Source organism: Anolis sagrei, chromosome 1 (assembly GCF_037176765.1).
Source record: "Anolis sagrei isolate rAnoSag1 chromosome 1, rAnoSag1.mat, whole genome shotgun sequence".
NCBI classification, from domain to species: Eukaryota; Metazoa; Chordata; class Lepidosauria; order Squamata; family Dactyloidae; genus Anolis; species Anolis sagrei.
The window spans coordinates 38,709,755-38,732,479 of record NC_090021.1 but is presented as its reverse complement, the minus strand read 5'-3'; the positions used below and the strand labels follow the sequence as shown (position 1 = coordinate 38,732,479).

Here is a 22,725-nt window from a genome sequence, read left to right as displayed (position 1 = left end):
GTTCCCAAAATATGTAAGTAATACTAAAGGTGCTACATCTTCAGACTAATCTCTCATGCCCATACAAGAATGCAGACAACTTGACATCCTGCTGTTGAAGATTTGTCTGGCAGTTCACAGATAGAATTGATTAGATTTATTCTGATTTAGATGTCATAGTGGATATAGGTCCAGTAGATGTAAGTCTGGCCTCTGTTTGCCCAGTGTTAATGAATAACTTTCAGTTTGAGCAGCCCAAGGATGTGGTCACAATCCTTGGTGATATGAGAGGCCATGACACATATTCTAGACCAGGGGTTCTCAAACTTTTTCATCCGCAGAGCTCTTTTTGAAGCAAAGGTTTCATGTAGAGCCCCAAAAATGTTTATAGTATTGTATATTATATTATATATAATGTATATATATCAGGCATGGGCAAGCTTTTTGACCAACATAAACTTAACAGTATTTCAGTGGAAAACCCCAGGGGCTCTCTAGTTCTACTCTCTTCTTCCATGCAGGAAAAACACAATGAAAGTATCACCAATAGATGGCCATCCAGCCCTTGTAATGCTTGTAATGCTACTACTACTACTACTCTAATAATAATAATAATAATAATAATAATAATAATAATAATAATAATAGTAATAATAATAATAATAATTGCAGAAACCCCAGGGGGCATCCAGTTCAACCCCCTTCTGCCACACAGGAAAAGCATAATCAAAGCACTCCCAACAGATGGCCATCCAGCCTTTGTAATACAAATAATGTTAATAATGTTAATAATAATAATAATAATAATAATAATAATAATAATAATAGCAGAAACCCAAGGAGCCCCTTAGTATGTTTTTCAGAGCCCCAAGGGCTCCCCTGAGCACACTTTGAGAACCACTGCTCTAGACCATTGGCATGCTAGCACATTAAAGAGGCTGGGCTGCTGGCTGAGTAAGTAACAGGAGTGGTCAGTGTACCATGGTTTCAGTAGACCCGAAGAAGCCCATTATAAGGCTCTTGCTGAAAGAAAGCCATAGTGAAGCATGGCTTAGTTTCATCCCATTTAGGTAATGCTGCATACCTAATTTTAATTAGCCTAAAGAGGTGTGACCAGATCCTTAACTAGAACTGGTTACAGAAACGTATCACTTGCATGTTGCAACAGATCCACTGATTGACTATTCTTTCCCTGACACAATTCAAAATGCTGCTTATGACCTATGTAGCGCTGCACACCTCAGGCCCATGTTATCATCCTATTGTCCATTATGACTCTGTTTGTCCTCTTAAGATTTTTAAAGGAAGGCCTTCTCAGTCAAACCACCTTCAGAGGCACTTGAGATGGGAATTCAGGGAAGAAGACTCTTCCCTAAGTTTTGAAATTCCATTCCCAGGAAGGCTAGGATGATTCTCACTGTCCTTCCATGGGAAGGTGAAAATTGTTCTGTTACAACAGCATTATAAGACTTGATTGTAAGGACTTTTAATAGTGTGCTTTATTTGCTGGCTGTCATTTTTGTCTTTAATGGATTTACTTTGAATTGTTTTAATTGCCAAGATGGCTTAATTGCATTTTAATAGTAATTTCATTCACGTTTTGTGTATGCTTTTATCAGCGTTTGGTCAGGATCCTGCACCACAAAATGTATGCTTGTCACTTAGCCAGGTCTCCATAGCTATATCTCCCATCACTCCAAAAACAAAACAGCTTGTGAGCAGAGGAGCCCACACCAACACACCTCAACACAGCTACTTCTGTGTTGTCAGGGATCCAAGGGTGGAGAAGTTCAGCTATTTCCCTGCAGCTGGATGTGCTGTGCCCGGCCTCTAAAGAGACTTCTGGCGATGCATGCAAGCTCTATGCAGAAGATGTCCTATCAATTCATTCAGCTTCAATTCAATAGCTGGAAACGTCTCTTTCATTTCATTGTGGGGGTGTCTATGCTTGTTATAAGGTGAATTGGGGCAGGAGTTCATTACTGTATAGTCAAAAGAAAATTCCTGTCTTTACAAGTACTGTAAAAATAGACTTTTACTGAGAAAGTAGATTTAAGTCTACGAAGCGTATGCTTCCAAGATCTTTCAGTCCCTGGAGTGCTACAGAATTCCTGTTACGTACTGTAGAAATGCATTGCAATGACGCAAGTACAACTTAAACCATCACAAAACGCAAACAGGATGCCAGCCTTTGTTTCAACTTTTGTAAGCTGCCTTGCGTCTCACGAGTGGCGGGTTGGACAAGTGAGATAAGAATGAATGATAGTCATTGTCCGCAGTTCACCCATCCTAAGGAACAGGATTTTAAATATCTGTAGATGGATTTTAAACATTTGTAGGGAGACATTTTGATGCCGCTCCTCTCTTTATATTGGCCAGCAGGTATTTTGCATTTTTCATGTTAGAATTGTATACCAAAATGACTGTCTTTCTGTTTTGCATTTTTGTAGGGGGGCGGATCTTTCAGCTTTAGTGCGAGAAGCTTCTCTTTGTGCCCTGAAAGAGGAAATGGCAGCATTCAGCACCACAAACAGGAAAGGTAAAGAGAAGGAAATTAAACACAGTCTGCAGCTAGAGATAGGTCAGAGTCAATCAGAGGAGCAGGAAGAGGTTTTCCATTGCTTGGTTTTTCTCTGTAATGATGGGGGTGGGCCTTTAACGTTCATGTCTCTCCATAAAACTCCAGTGTTTAGAGAATTAAGATTTGTATCTTTTCATAGCCTCTCTTCCCATTCCCACAGTTCACGATGCTTCTTCCTTACATATCAAGTGGACAGAAGTTTCTCAGGACACCTAAATTATTCAAGAAATATATTTAAGCCTGAGGTATATGATAATCTAATAGTCTGAAACTTAGTCAAGGATTAGCAGGAAGGCAAGCAACAGATTCTAGCCAAGGAAGTGGTCTGTAAAGTAAGGAGGAGACAAATAGTTTGCAAGCAGGGAAATGAGTTCCATAAATCACAATGCCTTCATTGCATTGATGGAACTTGAGTGCAGTGGCCAATATACACATAAAAATATGTGCTTCAATATCATTGCTGGTACCATCACCTTACAATATTTAGCACTCTGCAGTAGGTAGCTTTGTAAATAAATGCATAGTAGAGAACTGCAACCCAACATTATCTTAAATGTTATTCCAGTATTTGCACAAGACCTGGCTGCACACATTAATTCAAATGTATTTCAATGTGTGAGGTTAGCAGATCTATTAATTTGTATGAAATTTTTACTTTGAAAATGTAAGCAGCAGTAACTTCATTAAAAAGGTTATTTAAAGTGCTTTGGTGTTTTGCCAATTCTATTAAAAAGAAGCAGCAACGAAGTATTGAATTTATATTCAAAACACTTAAAAGGAAGAAGGCAAAGTCTTTTATGCCTGTTGTCTCTGAAGTACTCATAATCTCACGAAAAAATGTGGTGAACATCATTATCAGTAGAGGTCATTCATTGCTTGCTCACTGGCTGAAGAGCTTACAAAAATGCAACTGGCTGTTTGGAAAAGAGGCTTCCAAAATAGCAAAGCAACCACTTAAAAATCATTACTGTGACTCAAAGCAAATTTCTAAATTTACATGAAGTATCATAAAATCAGCCTGTTTGCATCTCAGCAAGACAAATGCCTTCTTTTGCTTCAGTGGATTTTTGAAATAGAATTATTCTCGCTTAGATGTTTTTTGTTGAATGTCTAATATGCACTATTTTCCTCCTGGAGCTTTATAAATAATTCAGAAAGCAGAACAGGTTAATATTTGTCTTATTTTTAATTAGCTTCTACTTAAATCCACCAAATAGATACATTAGGTGCTAATGTTGCTTCTTTAGATATTAGAGTTGAGAAATAAAATAAAAGAAATAAAATACAAACTTCAAATCTAGCCTCTTGTATTCAGACTTCACCTTTTGGTCTGGCTGGCATGAATGGAATCTAATACAAATAAGCTATATTCTTAGTTAACATTTTCTTGGTTATGTTCATTTGATGCATCTTTTCAGATGTTTTTTTCTGGCAAGCTGTAGAAGAATCTGACACTTTAGCTAGGAATGCTGTAGTTAGATCAGATCAGTAGACTTGAAAATAAACATTAGTCATTGTTCTGACTCTTGGAGCCTTTAGCCTCTTGGAGTATGTAGCATTCCTGCGAAAGACAGGGATTCATGCAATGAGAAGTTCCAGACTTGGCAGATTCTGGTCTTGGGATTTTCTCTCCACCTCTTTAAAAATGGAATAGGTTCATACTTCAAGCCTTAAGAAATGAGCACACTTCAGTGGAATACATCAGACATAAAAGCCCTGTTTCTTACATTTTAACTGGAGTTGTGCTGGAATACTGTAGTCAGTGCAAGCACCACCACCACACACAAAGCATAGGCTTCTGCATTAGGTCTGCAAGTAGCAGACATTCAATTAGAGGGCAAAATGGAAGTACAGTACTTTTTGTTGTAGAGGGATTCATTCTGCTCTGCCACTCAGAATCCCCAGTGGCTGAATATACAAAAGGGAATTATTGTTAATCACGTAAGACCTGCAAATATCTGAAAATGGACATATTAACCTCTGCAGAGCAGATATTTATTCTCATGATTTGTGTAATTTGATTCTATGCATATAATGGATAAAATAAATGAAGTTCAAGTTTTCTTCTCCAAACAGAACAGACCTAGGAAACAACTTGCCAACTTGTGTGAATTTTCCCAAAACACTGATTTTAATCTTCCTCATTATGATGCACCAAAATCCTCATGACTACCTACTAAAATGTGGCTAAGTGGTAGGATATAATCAGATATAATTAGCAATGAACTTCTGGGTCAGATTTTTAAGATGGCAGTAGTCACCTGGCCCTGATTCTGATTCTTCCATCACTATAGAAAAAATGAACATTATTTGAAATCAGCTTTACCTGTTATACTGTATTCTTCACAGGAGAAATTAAGATTACCAAAAAACACTTCGAAGAAGCTTTTAAAAAAGTGAAATCATCTGTATCAAGAAAGGTATGTTTTCAGTGGTTGGCACCGATATAATAGCAGAGTAGAAAGAAATGTATATTGAATTGTCCAATATTGCTAAAGTTAAGTTTTCTGTAAAGTGAAGCTGTTCTGTAGCAGATGTTCTCAACCAAACTAGATTGCTCCTTAGATGTTTTGGACTGATTGATATGGTTAATGGGAAGTGATCATGGGAACTGAAATCTGAAACATTGAGAGGGCATCACACTGACAAGGTGCTAAAATTGGCAAGACATGCCATCAGATTTTTAAGGACTATTTTTTAAAATGGGATTAAGTGTGTTTAGCATTCAATAAGTACAATTTTCTGAGGCATTATTAAAACCAGGAAACAGGAAGGGGGAGGCTGATAACACTAAGTAACACGATTTATGTTCCTGGGTTATAAATGTCATGTCCTAATTGGTTCTATCATAAAACCATGGAAAAGGTTTATTACACTGTTTTTGTGGGACAGCCTGCATCACATTTTGCTAGTTTTTTAATGAATATCTCAAGCCTCAACCAATTCAGCAGTTTGTGACAGCCACAAAAACAGAGTTTCTGGAGCATAACAACTATTTTGAAAATAAGTACCACACAGTTAAACAGGAGTAACATTTTTAAACCAGGAAGTTTTTTTTCTGTTGGTTGCTGTGGCAATTTTTTTGAACGACCTGTAATTCCTTCAGTTTGAAACAGTATTATGTATCTGTAGTTAATTTGAAACACTTTAATAATAGTTTTATTTCTTGTCCGCCTTCACTCACGGCTAGAGGCTGGTTACAGCATTATGAACAGTACATCCTCTAATTATTACTTGGGCAAGTATGGCATATGTCTGATCTGATAAAACTGCTGTGCCTACAAGCACACCTACCTTCCTGTTATGGGTTGGAATGGAAAAGTTTGGTTGGCACACAGAAAAATGGAACATCTTGGTTTGTCTTTTATTTAGTATTTGGAGTTTTAGGGAATTACCTACCTTGATTCTCCATAGACCTATACCAAACAAGTGGCAATGGTCTAGTCAAACCAGACTATTGCCACTAGACAAATGGGTCTGTTATTTTTATTTTTGTCTAAAACGAAGTACAAATATTGCTGCCTAATGGAATTAGTTTGGCTGTTTTCTTCTCTTTGTTGGCATCCTTAGGACCAAGTAATGTATGAAGAACTGCGCCAGTCACTGAGCAGGTGATAGTGGATGAGAAAAAGGGGAGGCATGGAATTTCCTATGAAGAATTCTCCTGACAGTCTGTTTTCCAACCAGCTAATCGTGAAGCAGGATGGATTTTCTTCACTGCTGATCTTTCATTGCTGGACTCTATTCCAAAAAGGAATGACTTTTTTCGCCAGCCATTTGACAGTTGATCCTAATAAGCTGTGCTGGAAGTATACACAGTTTTAATATCAAAATCCTCCCATTGTAATTCCGTTTCCAGTTTGTAAATAAACCAGGATATTTAATACACAAAAAGTAGCATCAGTTATGCTTTTCATAACCTTGATGCCATGAATAAGGAAGCAAGCAGGCAATAGGAGTAATGGTTACTATGGAAGCAGCAACCTACCACTGAAGTGGTAAACTCAACTGATGTAGTTAAAGCAGTCGGGCCCATGCAGCAGAATATGCATTATAAGTGAATGCTCAAAATTATGTGCCAAATTCAACTACAATTTGAAAGTATTAAACATGTGTTTTAGTCTTTTCCATTGACATTAATGAAATATGGAAATGATTCAAAGCATTCAGCTATCTTTCCAGCTTTGTTAGCCACCAACATATCAAAGATTAAGTCAGATATTTTCTGAGTCCATTCCCAGAAATGATTTTTCGCTGGTTTTTGTAACAACCAGCATGCTGAGTCATTTTGTGAAGAGTGCTTTCCAGTAAGAAACTTTTCTGCAAAATTATATACATTTTTCACCCACTAAAACGGTATGGAGCATATGGCTTTACTTTAATTATTTCAGAATTCTACCTTTGACTTGAACGTTCACAACATCCAAAACACTTTTTCCTGGAATTGGGAGGTAGAAAACCAATGCCTTGGGACCACACCTTTTGCCTCTAGCTAGTCAACATTGTCATTCCTGCTACCAGGACATTTTTTCACTTTACATTGGGAAGTCCTTGCCAACAAAAGGCAAGAAATAATGGAAAATGCACGCATGTATTTTGTTATAGTCTTCATGGCACACAGAACAATATATTTGCCTACAGTTGAAGTACCGCTCCCAACAGGTGGACATTCAGCCCTCTGCTTGAAAACTTCCATAGAAGGGGTCTCCACCACACTCTTGAGACAGGATATCCACTGCCGAACAGATCTTACTGTTAGGAACTTCTTCCTAAAGTTTAAATGGAGTCCAAATCTTTGGTTACCCTTCTCTGGTCTGTCTGTCAATACCCTTTTGATTTGTAATGCCTAGAACTGGACAAAGTTCCAGGTAACCAAAACAGAAAAAGTGGGACTGTGACTTCTCTCAGTCTAGACACTATACTCCTATTGATGCAGCCTAGAAACACGTCTTTTTTAGCTGCTGACTCATGCTCAGGTTGTGGTCTACTAAGACCCCCAAATCACTTCCATACATAATGCTTTCATGTCTGTTTGAATGACTCTCATATGTTAAGATGCCTTACCTGTTTAAATACTGAGGTCTAAATTTTGACCATGTATTTGGTTAGCAGTTTTCTGCACATTTGTCATAATTGAGCAGAATGAAGGTTCTCTCACATTGTATTACCCAGGAGGAGAACATGGAAACAAGCACAACTAATTTTACTGATGCATTGCTTCGACTGAAATGTGTGGGAGTTATGGAGAATAGTAGCCTTAGGGTGATCTCCAAGAAGAAATGAAAGTGAATTGGAAATTGGCCTCAGCTGACTTTTGTGCACAGTGCTCTTTTGATAAAGTGCCAACAAATACTGTCTGCAGATAGTTTAGCTATAGGAATGTATTCTGAAACAGAAACGTACATAGCATATACAACACATTAAGTACAACTAAATGTGCAAATTTAACATGCAACTTATTTCACCATACATTTCTGGGAGACACATAATTAAAACAAGAATAAAATATTTATTAAAGTTCATGTAACAGCCTGTAAGCCATGTTTAAATTGTTCCATATTATGTAATGGAGAAATTACACAAAGTACTTGTTTCTCCTTTCACCTGCACACTGTTAGTCCAGCATTTTGGTTTTGACCACCCTCCCTAGGAATGATAGTCCAAACCCATGTGAAAGACATTAGATTGGGAAAGGCCAACGGATACAATGGGCAGGGAATAGTTGATTAGGTAACTTGAACGTAATATCAGTTTTAATGTATAGTGTATGTAATGGTCAATTAATGTAATGCTGTGGTTCATGGTTCAATGGAAGAGAGTGAGTATTAAATGCAGAAAGCTTTAGCTTCATTTCCTAGCAGCTTTGGGTAATCCAGTATAATCGGCAGGACTATATACGTACAGCAAAGAGGAGTCTGAAAGGATTTTCTAGGAAGGGGACAATATTCTTATGACTACTGTATTAAATCTATTATAACCTGTCAATTAAAAAATTGAAGAATGGTGCAAGAAAGATGCTAATACTTAAATCCCATTTCTCCCAAGACAGCTTGCAATGAAACATGAAGTAAACTAGTTAAACATGACTAATTTAAAAAGTACAATTTATACATTCATGGCATTGGAATGAACTACATGGGCTGCCCTGCAGGAATACAACTAAATACTGTTTAAAGTCATCTAATGAAGAGGTATCCACTGCCTTTCAAGACAGGCTATTCCACTGTTAGGAAGTTCCTTCTAATTCTTAGGTGGAATCTTTTATTGCAATGTGAATGTCCTGGTTTGTGTCTCAGTCTCTAAAGCAGGAACAAACAGGTTTGTTTCATCCTCTACATGACCATATGTCTATTGTATGCTGCATACCATTTAAAAGCCCTTTTGCACAACTAGCAGATCTCCAGCAGTCTGTTTTAAAAATCTACTTCCTCAGCAGAAGGGGGGGAGGGTCAGTACAGCTTCCTGTAGGAAAAACAGTACAAGACAGAGTAACCACTGTGGTGGTTTTTCATGTATCCTTGCCAGATGAACCAGTGACAGTGCAGGCACCAACAGAAGGCCCTCTTATGAAGAGCTCAGAACTTGGGAAAGCTCATATAAGCACAAGTCTCTTTATCAAACAAAAATTGCTAGGCCTAATTTTTAAACGACCTCTTAGATACATGCTACCATGAAGTTGCTGAATGTTCTAGAATATTTTGTCCTTTAATAAAGAGATTGAAACAGCCTACAGAAAAAATAAAGTATATCACACAGCCAGCAAAACAGTCATTTTATTGTATTTCTTTCAAAACACTGAAAGAATTGTACAACTCAGAAGCACTCTTCAGGCACATCTATTCAGACGGATATATCAACTAAGCATATGTACCTGGAGATACTTCTCATGTGACCAAAATGGGAGATCAAAAGGGTGATGAGGAAAATACTAAACATTTTTTGAAACAAAAAAACCCCATATTCACTCAAAGCAGTTTGGTAGTATGTTGAGAAAACTCTTAGGGACATCAACTTTGAAATAGCATGATACCTGCCATCTATGAGCATTAATTCACACAATGATAAACATCAGTTATGCTCTATACAGGATTTTTTCTTAATATGTAGGGCTTAAAAATGTTAAATCCAAACCAAAAGCACATACTTGTACTACTAAGTTTTGATCCTCTTATGAGCTGTTGCATTTTTTTTTTGTATAATGCTACAGCTAGTTCATTTATATTAAAAATTCTGGAATGATGGTCAGAGTTTAAAATGAGCCTTTCTTGACAACTTAAGTTGCCTTAGTTTAAATCAATCTACCTGTGGCCCTATGATTAGATCTGTTACACTGTTGCTGTAGTATAGACTACCATATTAAGACATTCTAGTTTTCCTTATTGTCCAAGTTGGGATAGAACTCACAAGAGTCCATGACAATTGTTGAGGACGGGAACATTATTTGAATTGCAGTTAAGGTTATGTTAAATATTTAACTTTTGGTATCACAGCGTGCTTATCTTTCTTTTATTTGAACACTTTTTGCTTTCAAGATCACATGTAATAGAAAACTTTTAAGGGCTAGTATTTGAGGTTACTCCCACATGCAAAGAGAAACTGGAAAAAAAAAAGTCTTTACAGAAAATCAAGACCAGTTTTTAAAAGCAGACAAGTGAAAAGGCTAGTAGGTGTGCTGTGACACAAAAACCCACTCCTCTATTTTACCCAATGTTTTAAGAATATGGTATGCCACATTTATATTAGTGCAATTAAGTCAAAATATGACTTCCTTTAAGTGCCAGAGTTTTGGTACAACAGCTTACTTGTGCTCCCCTTTAGGATACAGGTATTTTATAAGTTCATGGATGATCTTGTACACATTTACTAGCTTACTACTCCCTGTCAAGAACTAAGACTCCACTTCTCCCACTTAAGAAAACACCATCTGTACTGAGTCTAGCTTAGATGAAGCTTCTGTTTGACATTACTCTTTAATGTTCTGGCAAACAGACTCGGAAAAGAGATACCGATTTTAATTTAATATAGAGAATGTGCTCTTGAAAGCCGGGGTTCCATGTCCAATAAGTTGTGGAGAGTATGCTTCAAGGATTTGGTATGCATTTTCCAGCTGAAAATGAGTACTATTTATTACTGTAAGCACCTAAATACACCAACGCCTACCTCAGGTTTAAAGAAATCGTAGCCATAAATGTTGGGAAACTACTTCAAACTGAAAACATTTTGTTATTTTAACTAGATATTTTAGAAAATAATACTTTACTAGAAGGACAACTAAGGCATAGTATTGTCACTGTTTTGGACAGCATATTTAAATTTTTGTCCTTACTTAAAAAATTTAAAGAAACTAGTTTTTGAGTGAACAGCTACTAAACACATTATGTAACATTAATACTAGCATAAGCACAGAAAAATTAAACAGTAAACCATAATGCAAAACAGAAGTATTACATTTCAGGGCAATATTTCAATTCTTCAGAGATCTTGTTCTAGAATGTACCAATATAAATATTCATATTTCAGCCTAGGTCAAGATATTGAGCCAATACATATTTGTCAAGTAATACCTTGTACCAGCTACTACAAAATCAAATCCCATGTGTTTGGAAAGGTAACATTTTTACTGATACATTTATTCCTGTTTCACTTCTCCTTTCAGGTGCCTTTTCACACGTGAGTAGGGGCTGATAGTATCATCCATCACAAAGTCATACAGCACTTTTGCCCAGGAGTTATACTGTGGCAGGTGGTCATAGTATTCGGGGGCCATTTTCTTCAGCTACAAGAAAAGGGGAAAAAAATCAATTCAGTATTCTTATTTCATATCAACTTAAAAAGAAATATTACATGCATCCAACACACATGTACAATGTTTTAATTTATAAAGCATAATTCCTCTTCATCTTTAAAAGATGTAGTTATGCACTGGACAATTTCCAGACTCTAAACAACCAAACATTTCAAAAAAAATTAACGACATCATGGCAAATACCTATCAGGCCATAAATGGCTCCAGATTTAATTTTGGCCACCATCAAAGAAATCCAGTTAAGGTTATGGGTATAAGATATCCAAGACCAGACAATGAAAAACCAGCTAAGATTATAAGTATAAACTATTCAAGATCAGGGTCCTAATCTATAGTAAGAAAGGTTTATGCCTCCTGAAGATGTGACTTCCAGAAGCAATAATCTCTAAAACTAGATACATGTTTTGCTTACTACGTACATCACCAATAAAGAATCTCTTTAGCATGTTGGCTTTTTAATTTTTTAATCTGTGTTTTCCCAAAGATAGCAACAGCTAGATAACACCTGATTTTTACACTTTGCTAAATGGGAAGAGGAAATCAAACCTAGTATATATATTTTTATCTCAGCAGTTCTGTGAAACATGCACAGTGCTGATTAGAAATTAATCTATCTAATTAGTCTATCACCTCTCACACTCCATTTTGATACCAATTCAATATCATCCCCTTTTTTCACTGACAGAAATTTGAACAATTTGGTAACTATACAATATGGTCCAATTAAGAAAATACACCATTGAAAGAAATAATGTGAAGTTTGTCATGAAGCTGAACATTTCCTAAATTCAAACAGACAAGCCTAGCACATTGGTTACGAGCATGAGTTCAAGCTCAAGACTGAATCTAGCACTGGATTGTTGTATCTGCTTTCTATTCTATCTTTCTTATGATCAAGCCTGCTTGCAACGTAATATTTACTTTACTGAATGGTAATAGCCTCTGTCACATCTGTAACAACACTGTCTAACTTCATGTCGGGGATAGAAAAATGACTGCTGAAAGCTACATGCAACCCCCAAGATCCCTGAGGACTACCAGAAGTTTTTTATGAGAGTGAACAACACTCACAAATGACAAATGATCGCTTTTGAAATAGAACACCCCATCCACAATACAGCAAACAAGACATTATCCTGGAAGATGAAAATTGAAACTTTCAGTCCTCCCAGGCTGGATTTTGGCTAGTTTTTTGGCATAACATTTGAGTACTGGGCTGTGACTCTGGAGAACAAGGTTTTAATCCCTGTTTAATAAACCTTTAGCCTCAGAAATCTCTGATAGGGTCCACCTCATAAAGCTGTATGTTAGAAATCACATGAAGGAACACAACAAGCAAGTCTTACCTAAGAGGAGTCACATGGAAAAATTGACTACTTAGAACAAAGTGCAATCAGCACTAGATCATCATACTTTTAAATTGTGGTGACCAAATTTTTAGGGCCAGGAGCCACTTTTCAAATTGGTCTGAAGAAGAGTTTTACCAAATGCATTCTGTATTTTGAGCTTTAAGGAAATGTATCCATTGGCACCCTCTCTCTTGTGTCCTCCTCTGCAGTTACAAAATTAAACTGACTTCAGGCCTCCAAGCCCAACCCTAGACTTATTTCTGATCCCGATCATCACCACCACCAGAGCTGGAAGATACATTATTCCCACTTGATTTCAATTAAGAATTGCAGCAGTTTTTTTCCTTTGTAAGGGTTCTGGAAAGAGAAAATGTCACTTCATCCTCTCTTTGATATTCCGGGTTCATGCCTCCAGGGCTCCAAGATGTCTTTAGAGGTTGGTTCAGAATTTCTAGCATTGGCACTCTGCAACCCAACAGGTTTGCTCTGCATGAAGTTGATCTGAAGTACTGTGCTATTCAATTTGACACAAAGATTTACATTTGATGTATTACTGCAATTTTAAACAAGCCCTTGCAAGTCCTAATGAAACATGGATAGGCCCAGAATGCATATTATTTTGATCATGTTTACAATTTTACACATGACATTTCAGGTAGGAGTTCAGACAAGCAAGGAATTAGCTAGTTACAAAAGTTGAAAAGCATGCAATATTATGTACTTACCAGTGGAAGGCTTGATCCAGGAACATTAGGAAAGTCATGATGTTCATTGTGGTAGCCAACATTGAATGTAAGCTTATTAAGTGGCCCATAGTATGAATATGTTTCATGTCCCTTTAAAAACATATAATGTTCAGCTATGAAATGTCCTGAAATAGGGTGCAAGCCTAATCCTAGTATTGCTCCTGCTAGCAAATAGAAAAGTGATTTTATTCCCAGGAAATAGTATACCAAACCATCAAAGGCAAACTGAATTACGAAATTGATGATTTCAAGTCGAGAAATCGGTTTTGGATTAATATTGAGAGGTCTAATGGCATAAAATAAGGGTTGAAGTATAATCCACAGGAGCTTTCGAAAACGGGTGCAGAAAAACCATCCCTCAAAGTCAGTAGGAATGTCCACATCAATTCCATTACCACCAAGATAACGATGATGATCCATGTGGTATCTCTTGAAAGATATGGAGTATGGGAAGCCAAGTGCAAGATTGGCAAACATTCCAAACCATCGATTCCATGAAGATTTACAGTTGCCAAAGGCGCTGTTGTGAGCAATCTCATGAATAGCCAGAGTCATGGAATGATCAAGACAACTGCCAAACACGTAGGACCAAAATACAACCCACTTCCAGTCCAAATCTTTAACCAGGTAAAGTGCAACCAGCTGAGCACACACCATCAGTATAGTTAACCAGACCACATTATAATCTGGTTTCATCAAGGTCTTTATTTCCGGATGTTTACCTATTGAGAAATAAAAGACAATAATTTTAGATAAGTATCAACAGATAGATTTTCTTCAAAATCTCTGGCAAAACTTTCCACCATATTTGGATTTTGCTTTGTTTAGGAAGCCATGGACATGCTGAATTCTTTAGAATAATCCTACAGACTAACACAAAGGTCACAGAACATGTTGTAGGAATAAGTACGTTGTCACAATGCAATGACATTTATATTATTTACACTAGATAATCATTCTTGAATAAAATAAGCATGGGAGAGCATTTCCCCAATAATGGCACCAATCACCCCTCAAAATACTATTCCTCTTTTCTTTGAACAACAACATACACTTGATCAGTCCAAGAACATTAATTACTAAAAAAAAACAAATATTGCTATCAGGTATGCCAACTCAAACATGTTAACTTTTACTGCAAGTTGATATGACTGGCTGCAGCAAACTAAGACAGCAAAAAACAAGTATCAACCTGAAGGTGAATGGCTAAGGATTGTAATTTAACTGTATGACATTTATTATTACCCATTCTTGGTAGCTAAAATAAGAAAAGATTCCAGACAAAAGCAACCTAGAACCAAAGTCTTATCATTCTGCACTACAAGAAACCCAGTGTTTAAATTCAAAAGAATCGAATCCATATGCTAGAACAAAATGTGTGCCTGTTAGTTTTAACTGCAAATTTTCAATATGCTTAGAGAAATACTGAAGAGATTAACACAACAAATACTATTTCTAACTGCACACAACAAACTTACAACCCCTATTGGCTGTATAGTTGTGCCAAGAACTACATGCATGTGCTACATATATGCTGTTCTAAGAAAGCCCAAAAACACTTCCTTTACCATAGCAGAAGTAGAGGTCCTTTAATCATCTATATTTGGATGGTCAGCTCTCAAAAGTTCCCCAACAACTGTCATAGGGATAATTAACCAGATCCCTTCTTTTCAGTAAGTTTCAAACATCTTGGTGTAACAGAAATCTCTATATACTGTATGTGTCTCTGATAACTCCTCCTATAATTCACTGCAAAATCCTCCTTTATTCACACAAGGTAGCCAGGGAATGTGTCCTTTTGAACCTGCAATCTCCAAATTAATGATGCATCTACACTGTTGAATTAATGCAGTTTGACACCACTTGAACAGCCACAGCTCTAGGGAGTTTTCATATAAACATAGAATTGAAAGAGACCTCATGGGCCATCCAGTCCAACCCCTGCCAAGAAGCAGAAAAATCGCATTCAAAGCACCCCTGACATATCGCTTAACAAGGGTTTTATATTTCTCTGCCAAAGAGTTAATCTTCACCAAACTCCAGGACCCAGAGGTCTGAGGTTGTTATGAATTGTGGGAGCTGAAGACCAAAACACCTGGAGGGCCCAAATTTGCCTATGCTAATTTAGAGGGCCAAATATAATCTTGTTACATATTAGTCAGTGCATCCTCCTCCCCCCCCCCCCCCAAGGCAATTTGGGATCCCTCAGGTGTTACTGGAGGACAAGACAACTCCCATCACTTTTGATTATCCACTATGCAGACTGGGGATAAAGGGAATTGCAACCCATGAGTACTTGTGGCTCTGAGGTTGGGGAAAAGGATAAAAACATTTGAACATCCGGCAAATCCCATCCTTGTATCTCAATCAGTGGTTCCCAACCTTTGCTCCTCCAGGCGTTTTGGACTTCAGCTCCCACAATTCCTAACAGCTGGTAAGTTGAAGTCCAAAACAACTAGAGGGCCAAAGGTTGGGAGCCACTGATCTAAATCCAAACCCCACAGAACAAACTGCAGCTTTCCAGATGTCACTGTCTCATAACTCCTGTCAATTCTAATCATTATGTGTTATTTTTTCCGGTCAGGAGTGACTTGAGAAACTGTAAGTCACTTCAGGTTTGAGAGAATGGGCTCCTGTCATGCTGGGGAATATTGATCCCCCATTGGCGCAATGGGTTACACCTTTGTGGCAGCAGGACTGCTGGCTGACAGGTCAGCAGTTCAAATCAGGGGAGAACAGATTGAGCTCCCTCTGTCAGCTCCAGCTTCCCAAGTGAGGACATGACAGAAGCCTCCCGCAAGGATAGTAAAATATCAAACATCCAAGCGTCCCCTGGGCAGCATCCTTGCAGACAGCCAATTCTCTCACACCAGAAGCAACTTGCAGTTTCTCAAGCCACACCTGACACAAAAAAACGGGGGGGGGGGGGGTTGGAGTTGTAGTCTGGCATCTGGAGGACCACATGAAATGACATGGCGCGACAGATTCAGCCTGAGTTTGGAATTCTAGTGTGCATGATAAATCACAGTCTTAATCCAGCCCTGCAGTGGTGCTTACTTCTAAGTAGTTATGTGAAATACGTGTTTGTTCATTCTGCAAAAGAAAGAGAGTCTGGACTACCCAAAATGGGCTTGTCTGTGGAAAGCCAAGGGAGGCTGTTAGGCAAGAACACAAACACATGGGATGCATCAATGCTGTGTAATCAACTCAGGTTGATACAGCTTGAACTGCCATGGGTTCAATGCTGTGGAATCATGTGGCGTGTTGAGGCACCAGCACTCCTTGGACGAGAATGCTGTGTCTTTTAAAACTACACTAGAATTAATACAGCTAGATGCCACATTGTCTAGGCTTAATGCTATGGAAAAAGGAAAGGGCCCGAGGCTGTAAGGAATGGTGGGAGTTGAAGTCCAAAACACCTGGAGGACCCATTTGTCCACGCCTGCTCTACATGAAACCTCGGCCCTCCAGGTGTTTTGGACTTCAGCTCCCACTATTCCTAACAGGCTACAGCCCATGCATACTCCACACTGTTGAATCAATATTCTGTAACTTCTCATTCTATAATTCAAGGTGGTTCTGGTGTATCAATTAAGTTAGGTCAGTTGGCTAAGGCATTTAATGCAATTCAAACTGTGGGAGGCAGAAAACAAACTCCCCCAAAAGTGGACAAAAATAAGAAAGAAAGCCCTTTGTGCTCATCGGTGCTCTGTGGTTTGTGTCCTCACCATCTGGCTTTAAACTGCTTTAAAATTGTATTGTTGAAGGCTTTCATGGCCGGAACCACTGGGTTATTGTAGGTTTTTTTGGGCTATATGACCATGTACTACAGCAGGGGTCCTCAAACTAAGGCCCAGGGGCCGCATACGGCCCTCCAAGGTCATTTACCTGGCCCTCGCTCAGGGTCAACCTAAATCTGAAACGACATGAAAGCACACAACAAAAATAACCCTATCTCATCACCCAAAAGTAGGCCCACACTTCCCATTGAAATAAGCTTATATTAAAATTGTTCTTCATTTTAATTATTGTACTGTTTTAAAGTGTTTTTGCACTAAAAATAAGATATGTGCCATGTGCATAGGCATTCATTCATGTTTTTTTCAAATTATAATCCGGCCCTCAGTTTGAGGGACTGTGACCTGGCCTTCTGTTTAAAAAGTTTGTGCACCCCTGGTTCTAGAGGCATTCTCTCCTCACTAACTCTGAGGATGCTTGCCATAGACGCAGGCGAAACGTCAGGAGAGAATGCCTCAAGAACAGGGGTCCTCAAACTTTTTAAACAGAGGGCCAGGTCAAAGTCCCTCAAACTATTGGAGGGCTGGATTATAATTTGAAGAAAAAAATCTTATACACTTAAAAACAATACAATAATTATAATGAAGAACAATTTTAGCAGATATAAACTTATTAGTAATTCAATGGTAAGTGTGCGCCTGCTTTTAGCTGATGAGATAGGATTGTTGTTGTATTGTCGAAGGCTTTCATGGCCGGAATCACCGGGTTATATGGCCATGTTCTAGAGCAGTGGTTCTCAACCTGGGGTCCCCAGATGTTTTTGGACTTCAACTCCCAGAAATCCTGACAGCTGCTAAATTGGCTGGGATTTCTGGGAATTATAGGCCACAAACATCTGGAGACCCCAGGTTGAGAACCACTGTTCTTTCTAGAGGCATTTTCTCCTTATGTTTTGCCTACATCTATGGCAATCTTGCATCTTGCCATAGATGCAGGCAAAGCATCAGGAGAAAATGCCTCTAGAACATGGTCATATAACCTGGAAAAACCTACAACAACCCAGGATTGTTGTGTGCTTTCAAGTCATTTCAGACTTAGGTTGACCCTGAGCGAGGGCCGGGTAAATGACCTTGGAGGGCCACATTCGGCCCTCGGGCCTTAGTTTGAGGACCCCTGCTCTAGAACATGGCCATATAGCCCGAAAAAAACTACAGCAACCCAGTGCTTTCAAACTTCTCCAGGGTTTTCTTTGATTCTGGTTTGGAAAAGTATTAAATGTGTAGATGGGGGCTAGAAGTAATGTACTATGCATCTAAACCCAGCTTCTGTGTTTAAGGACCCTTCCACACAGCCTTATAAGCCAAGGAAGGCCCAAGTTTGCTCTGGCCTGCTCTATATCCATAGAGTCTTCATGAGGCTGGTCTGGCCCTTGACAAAAGGGAGTTAAAAACTGATCTAAACCCAGCTTCTGCGTTTAAGGACCCTTCCACACAGCCTTATAAGCCAAGGAAGGCCCAAGTTTGCTCTGGCCTGCTCTATATCCATGGATTCTTCATGAGGTTGGTCTGGCCCTTGACAAAATGGAGTCAAAACCTGATTTAAACCCAGCTTCTGCGTTTAAGGACCCTTCCACACAGCCTTATAAGCCAAGGAAGGCCCAAGTTTGCTCTGGCCTGCTCTATATCCATAGAGTCTTCATGAGGCTGGTCTGGCCCTTGACAAAAGGGAGTTAAAAACTGATCTAAACCCAGCTTCTGCGTTTAAGGACCCTTCCACACAGCCTTATAAGCCAAGGAAGGCCCAAGTTTGCTCTGGCCTGCTCTATATCCATGAATTCTTCATGAGGTTGGTCTGGCCCTTGACAAAAAGGAGTCAAAACCTGATCTAAACCCAGCTTCTGCGTTTAAGGACCCTTCCACACAGCCTTATAAGCCAAGGGAGGCACAAGTTTGCTCAGGCCTGCTGTATATCCATGGATTCTTCATAAGGCTGGCATGGCCTTTGACAAAAAGGGGTTTGAGGCCCTCCTGATCTAAACCCACCACTTTGGGCTGGGTGGCTCTTCCAATTTTAGGATTCCATGACCCTCCTCAGTCCCTGCGAAAGGAAAGAAGGAAGGGCGGAAGGAAAGCCTAAATTGCTCTAAAGCCGCCACCTAAAATAGTAATTTAAAAGAACTGAGGAGGCGGCAAGATCACGAGAGACAAGTGGGGCGCGGCCCACGGAGAGAGATGGGCCAAGGAGGCAGGAAGGAGGAGGAGGAGGAGGACGAGAGCGTGTGATAACGGGCGTCTTCTCTCCTCCTCCTCCTTCTCCTCAGACTGACTCATGGGGATCTCCTGATGCTTCTTCAGGCGCGCCTCCCGCCCCCTCAGAAGAGAAGCGCAGGCCCTCCTTGAGGAGAGAGAGAAAAAGAAGTCCTTGGAAGGGCCCTCAGAAGAAACAGTTAGGCGCCTGAGGGGCGGAAGGAGAAAGAAGGAAGGAAGGAGGCAAAGAGGCCTCGCCTGAGGCGCCGTTGGAAATAGAACGTTCGGGGGACGCGGGCGCGCGCGCGCGGGCTGGCTCATGCTCACTCACTGAGAATCTCCTTGCGCCGGTCGGCGTGCGGCTGGTCCGTATAAACCCATTCGAAGTCCTCCCGAGCCACAGTGTTGCCCATGGCGGAGGGAGACAAGGAGGCCCGCGCGAGGCGAAGAGTCTTCTGCGTGCCTTCCTTCCTCCGATCCCGCGCCGCTGCCTTCCCTCCGCCAAATGCAGCCTTGGCCGCTACCTCGCCGACAGCGCTCCTTCTTGGGAGCAGAAAGGGGGCGTGGCTTTGTGCCGCCACGCCCCCTTCGCCTTCACTGATTGGCGGTGGCGTCACGGAAAGCCATCATAAGCAAGCAGTCCTTTGGGAGAAAGAGGGAGGCATGAGCCTGGGATGAGGAGGGCTGCTCTGTCGCTCCTTCCTTTCCTCCCCCATTTCCTGAGGAAACCTGGGGTGGGGCAGCCGTCTGTTGCAATAATTCGCCCCATGGGAAGCGAGCTGAGATGTCCTAATACCCACAACATGTGTAATATCAAAACGTACACTCATATACACGTATGAAGAGACATATTATATAATGTAGGGACACGAGTTCTGAGGGCCCTTCCACACAGCCATCTAACCCAGAATATCAAGGCAGAAAATCCCACAATATCTGCTTTGAACTGGGATATCTAATAGTAATATTACTAATAATACTACAATATAATTGTATAGTACAATATATTTTATTTATTTATTTATTTACAACATTTATATGCCGCCCTTTTCACCCCAAAGGGTACTCAGAGCAGCTTAAAAAAAAAAAGGTAAAGGTAGTCCCCTGACATTAAGTCCAGTCATATCTGACTCTGGGATGTGGTGCTCATCTCCATTTCTAAGCCGAAGAGCCGGCGTTGTCCGTAGACACCTCCAAGGTCATGTGGCCGGCATGACTGCATGGAGCGCCGTTACCTTCCCGCCGGAGCGGTACCTATTGATCTACTCACATTTGCATGTTTTCAAACTGCTAGGTTGGCAGAAGCTAGGGCTGACAGCGGAAGCTCACGCCGCTCCCCGGAATTGAACCTGCGACCTTTCGATCAACAAGCTCAGCAGCTCAGTGCTTTAACCCACTGCGCAACCGGGGGCTCCCAGAGCAGCTTACAAGGTATATATTACATACAATATATTATATTATTAGCAAAAAAAATGAAAACGTGGTTTTGGAACCAGGCTTTAGGTTAGCAGGCACAACAGCACTTTGAACATTGAACCAGACCATATGATTGTTATAATGGAAATGGCTTTACGATTGTATAATTAATGTGTGAAACATTTCGGGCCACGCCTACCTTTGTGATCGCATCTCCCTCTATGAACCGGCACGGACTTTAAGATCTTCCAGGGAGGTCCTCCTTTCACTCCCACCACCGTCACAAGTACGGTTGGTGGGGACGAGAGAGAGAGAGGGCCTTCTCGGTGGTGGCCCCCCACCTCTGGAATGCCCTTCCTAGAGAAATATGACAGGCCCCCATCCCTCCCCTCCTTTCGTAAGAGCCTGAAGACCTGGTGGTTTAAACAAACCTTTGAGAACGACTAGTTCTAGCTTAGCCCCAGATACTGTTGAAATTGGCCATATATTTTTCTACCAATTAACCAGGTTACTTTCTTCTATTAGGCCCTGGAAATGTACAGCCATAGACTCTACGTAATTTCCTGGGCCCTCTAAAATTGCCTGGCCTTTTAAATTGCCTTGAACAGGCAGGATTATTTTAAATATATATGTGCTATTGTGGTTTTTAATGCTTATATTGTCTTGTTAATTTTATGTTTATGCTGTTTTCCTTGTATGTATTGATTATGTTATTTGGAAACCGCTCTGAGTCCCCTCGGGGAGATAGAGCGGTGTATAAATAAAGTTTTGTTGTTGTTCTTGTGTGTTTTTAATCTATTGTATTGTATGATTTTATCTTGCTATTACTGTATAATGTATTATTTGCAGCATGTAATTGTTGCCATTGTTAACCGCTCTGAGTCCCCTTGTGAGCGTTGAGAAGAGTGGGGTAGAAATGTTGTAAATAAATAAATAATCTGAGCCCACACTCAAATAATGTGGGATTTTCTGCCTTGAAAAAGATATAGGGCTGTGTGGAAGGGCCCCTCCTCATTTCCCACGTCCTTGGGGGTAGCAACTATACTGAAGAAGGGGTGCAGCTTGATGCAACTTCAACGCTGCATTAATTCCACTGTATATATGCCTCCGTCATGTTTTGGTTTAGGACTCTCCTCCTCCTCCTCCTCTGCAGAATGTGCCCTGAAGAGGGAAAGTCCACACTCCCAGATAATCTGGAATAAACAGAAAACCTTGGATTAGATCCTGAGATATAATAGGGCCTGTCTGGAAGTGCCCTGAGGCAACAGGAGTCACGCCTGGGCCTGCTGCTGTCCTTGCTCCTCAGGCTCCGACCTGTTTGCCTGAGCGATAGGAAGCCTTGCTCTCTGTCTTTGTTAACAGCTGTCAACATTGGGAACATTCCTACACTGTACAACAGGCCTGGGCAAACTCAGGTCCTCCCTCCAGGTGTTTTGGACTTCAACTCCCACCATTCCTAACAGCCTCAGACCCTTTACTTTTCCCCTTCAGACACTCTTAAAGTTAAGGGCCTGAGACTGTTAGGAATGGTGGGAGTTGAAGTCCAAAACACCTGGAGGGATGGCCCGAGTTTGCCCAAGCCCAATTTAGGTGGAATTGCTATTCCTACAGCTTGCATCCATTGGTTTTGTGTGTCCCTGGACTCTTCCACATAGCCCTATATCCCAGAATATCAAGGCAGAAAATCTCACATTATCTGAGTGTGGACTTGATGTGGAGATATTGGAAATAGAGATATTTATACATATATTGTATGTACTTTAGAAGCACTGAAATGTCAGAAAAATCAGGTTTTATCTGTATTAGAAAGCCAATCTGACAGGACAAAGGGAAGCTGAAGGATCTGTGTCCAAGGCACAGGCAA

General features: G+C 40.0%; 2 protein-coding genes across 2 annotated transcripts in view; one reads left to right on the top strand and one right to left on the bottom strand.

Annotated features, from left to right (window-relative positions):
- Window positions 1-6,454, top strand: part of NVL (nuclear VCP like) — a 48,336-nt gene extending 41,882 nt beyond the window's left edge. The window contains exons 21-23 of the mRNA XM_060754192.2: window positions 2,430-2,518; window positions 4,910-4,980; window positions 6,131-6,454. Of these exons, the coding sequence (XP_060610175.2) occupies window positions 2,430-2,518; window positions 4,910-4,980; window positions 6,131-6,175 (205 nt within the window). The 3' untranslated portion in view covers window positions 6,176-6,454. The remainder of the gene's footprint in view (window positions 1-2,429; window positions 2,519-4,909; window positions 4,981-6,130) is intronic.
- A 2,861-nt stretch (window positions 6,455-9,315) lies between these two features.
- On the bottom strand, window positions 9,316-20,015 carry DEGS1 (delta 4-desaturase, sphingolipid 1). Its single transcript, XM_060754196.2, has 3 exons — window positions 19,777-20,015; window positions 13,441-14,183; window positions 9,316-11,336 (listed from the first exon to the last, which is right to left on the bottom strand). The coding sequence occupies exons 1-3, from the start codon at window positions 19,856-19,858 to the stop codon at window positions 11,190-11,192; spliced, it is 972 nt and encodes a 323-aa protein (XP_060610179.1). The 5' UTR covers window positions 19,859-20,015; the 3' UTR covers window positions 9,316-11,189.
- Window positions 20,016-22,725: the final 2,710 nt, after the last annotated feature.

Excerpts from the sequence above, each read along its gene's own strand:
- DEGS1 (XM_060754196.2), bottom strand. The coding sequence starts at position 19,858 with ATGGGCAACACTGTGGCTCGGGAGGACTTCGAATGGGTTTATACGGAC. Across the intron at positions 14,184-19,776 it reads CCGGCGCAAGGAGATTCTCA|GTAAACATCCGGAAATAAAG; the intron begins GTGAGTGAGCAT and ends ATTTCTCAATAG. Across the intron at positions 11,337-13,440 it reads CTGGATCAAGCCTTCCACTG|CTGAAGAAAATGGCCCCCGA; the intron begins GTAAGTACATAA and ends CTTTTCTTGTAG.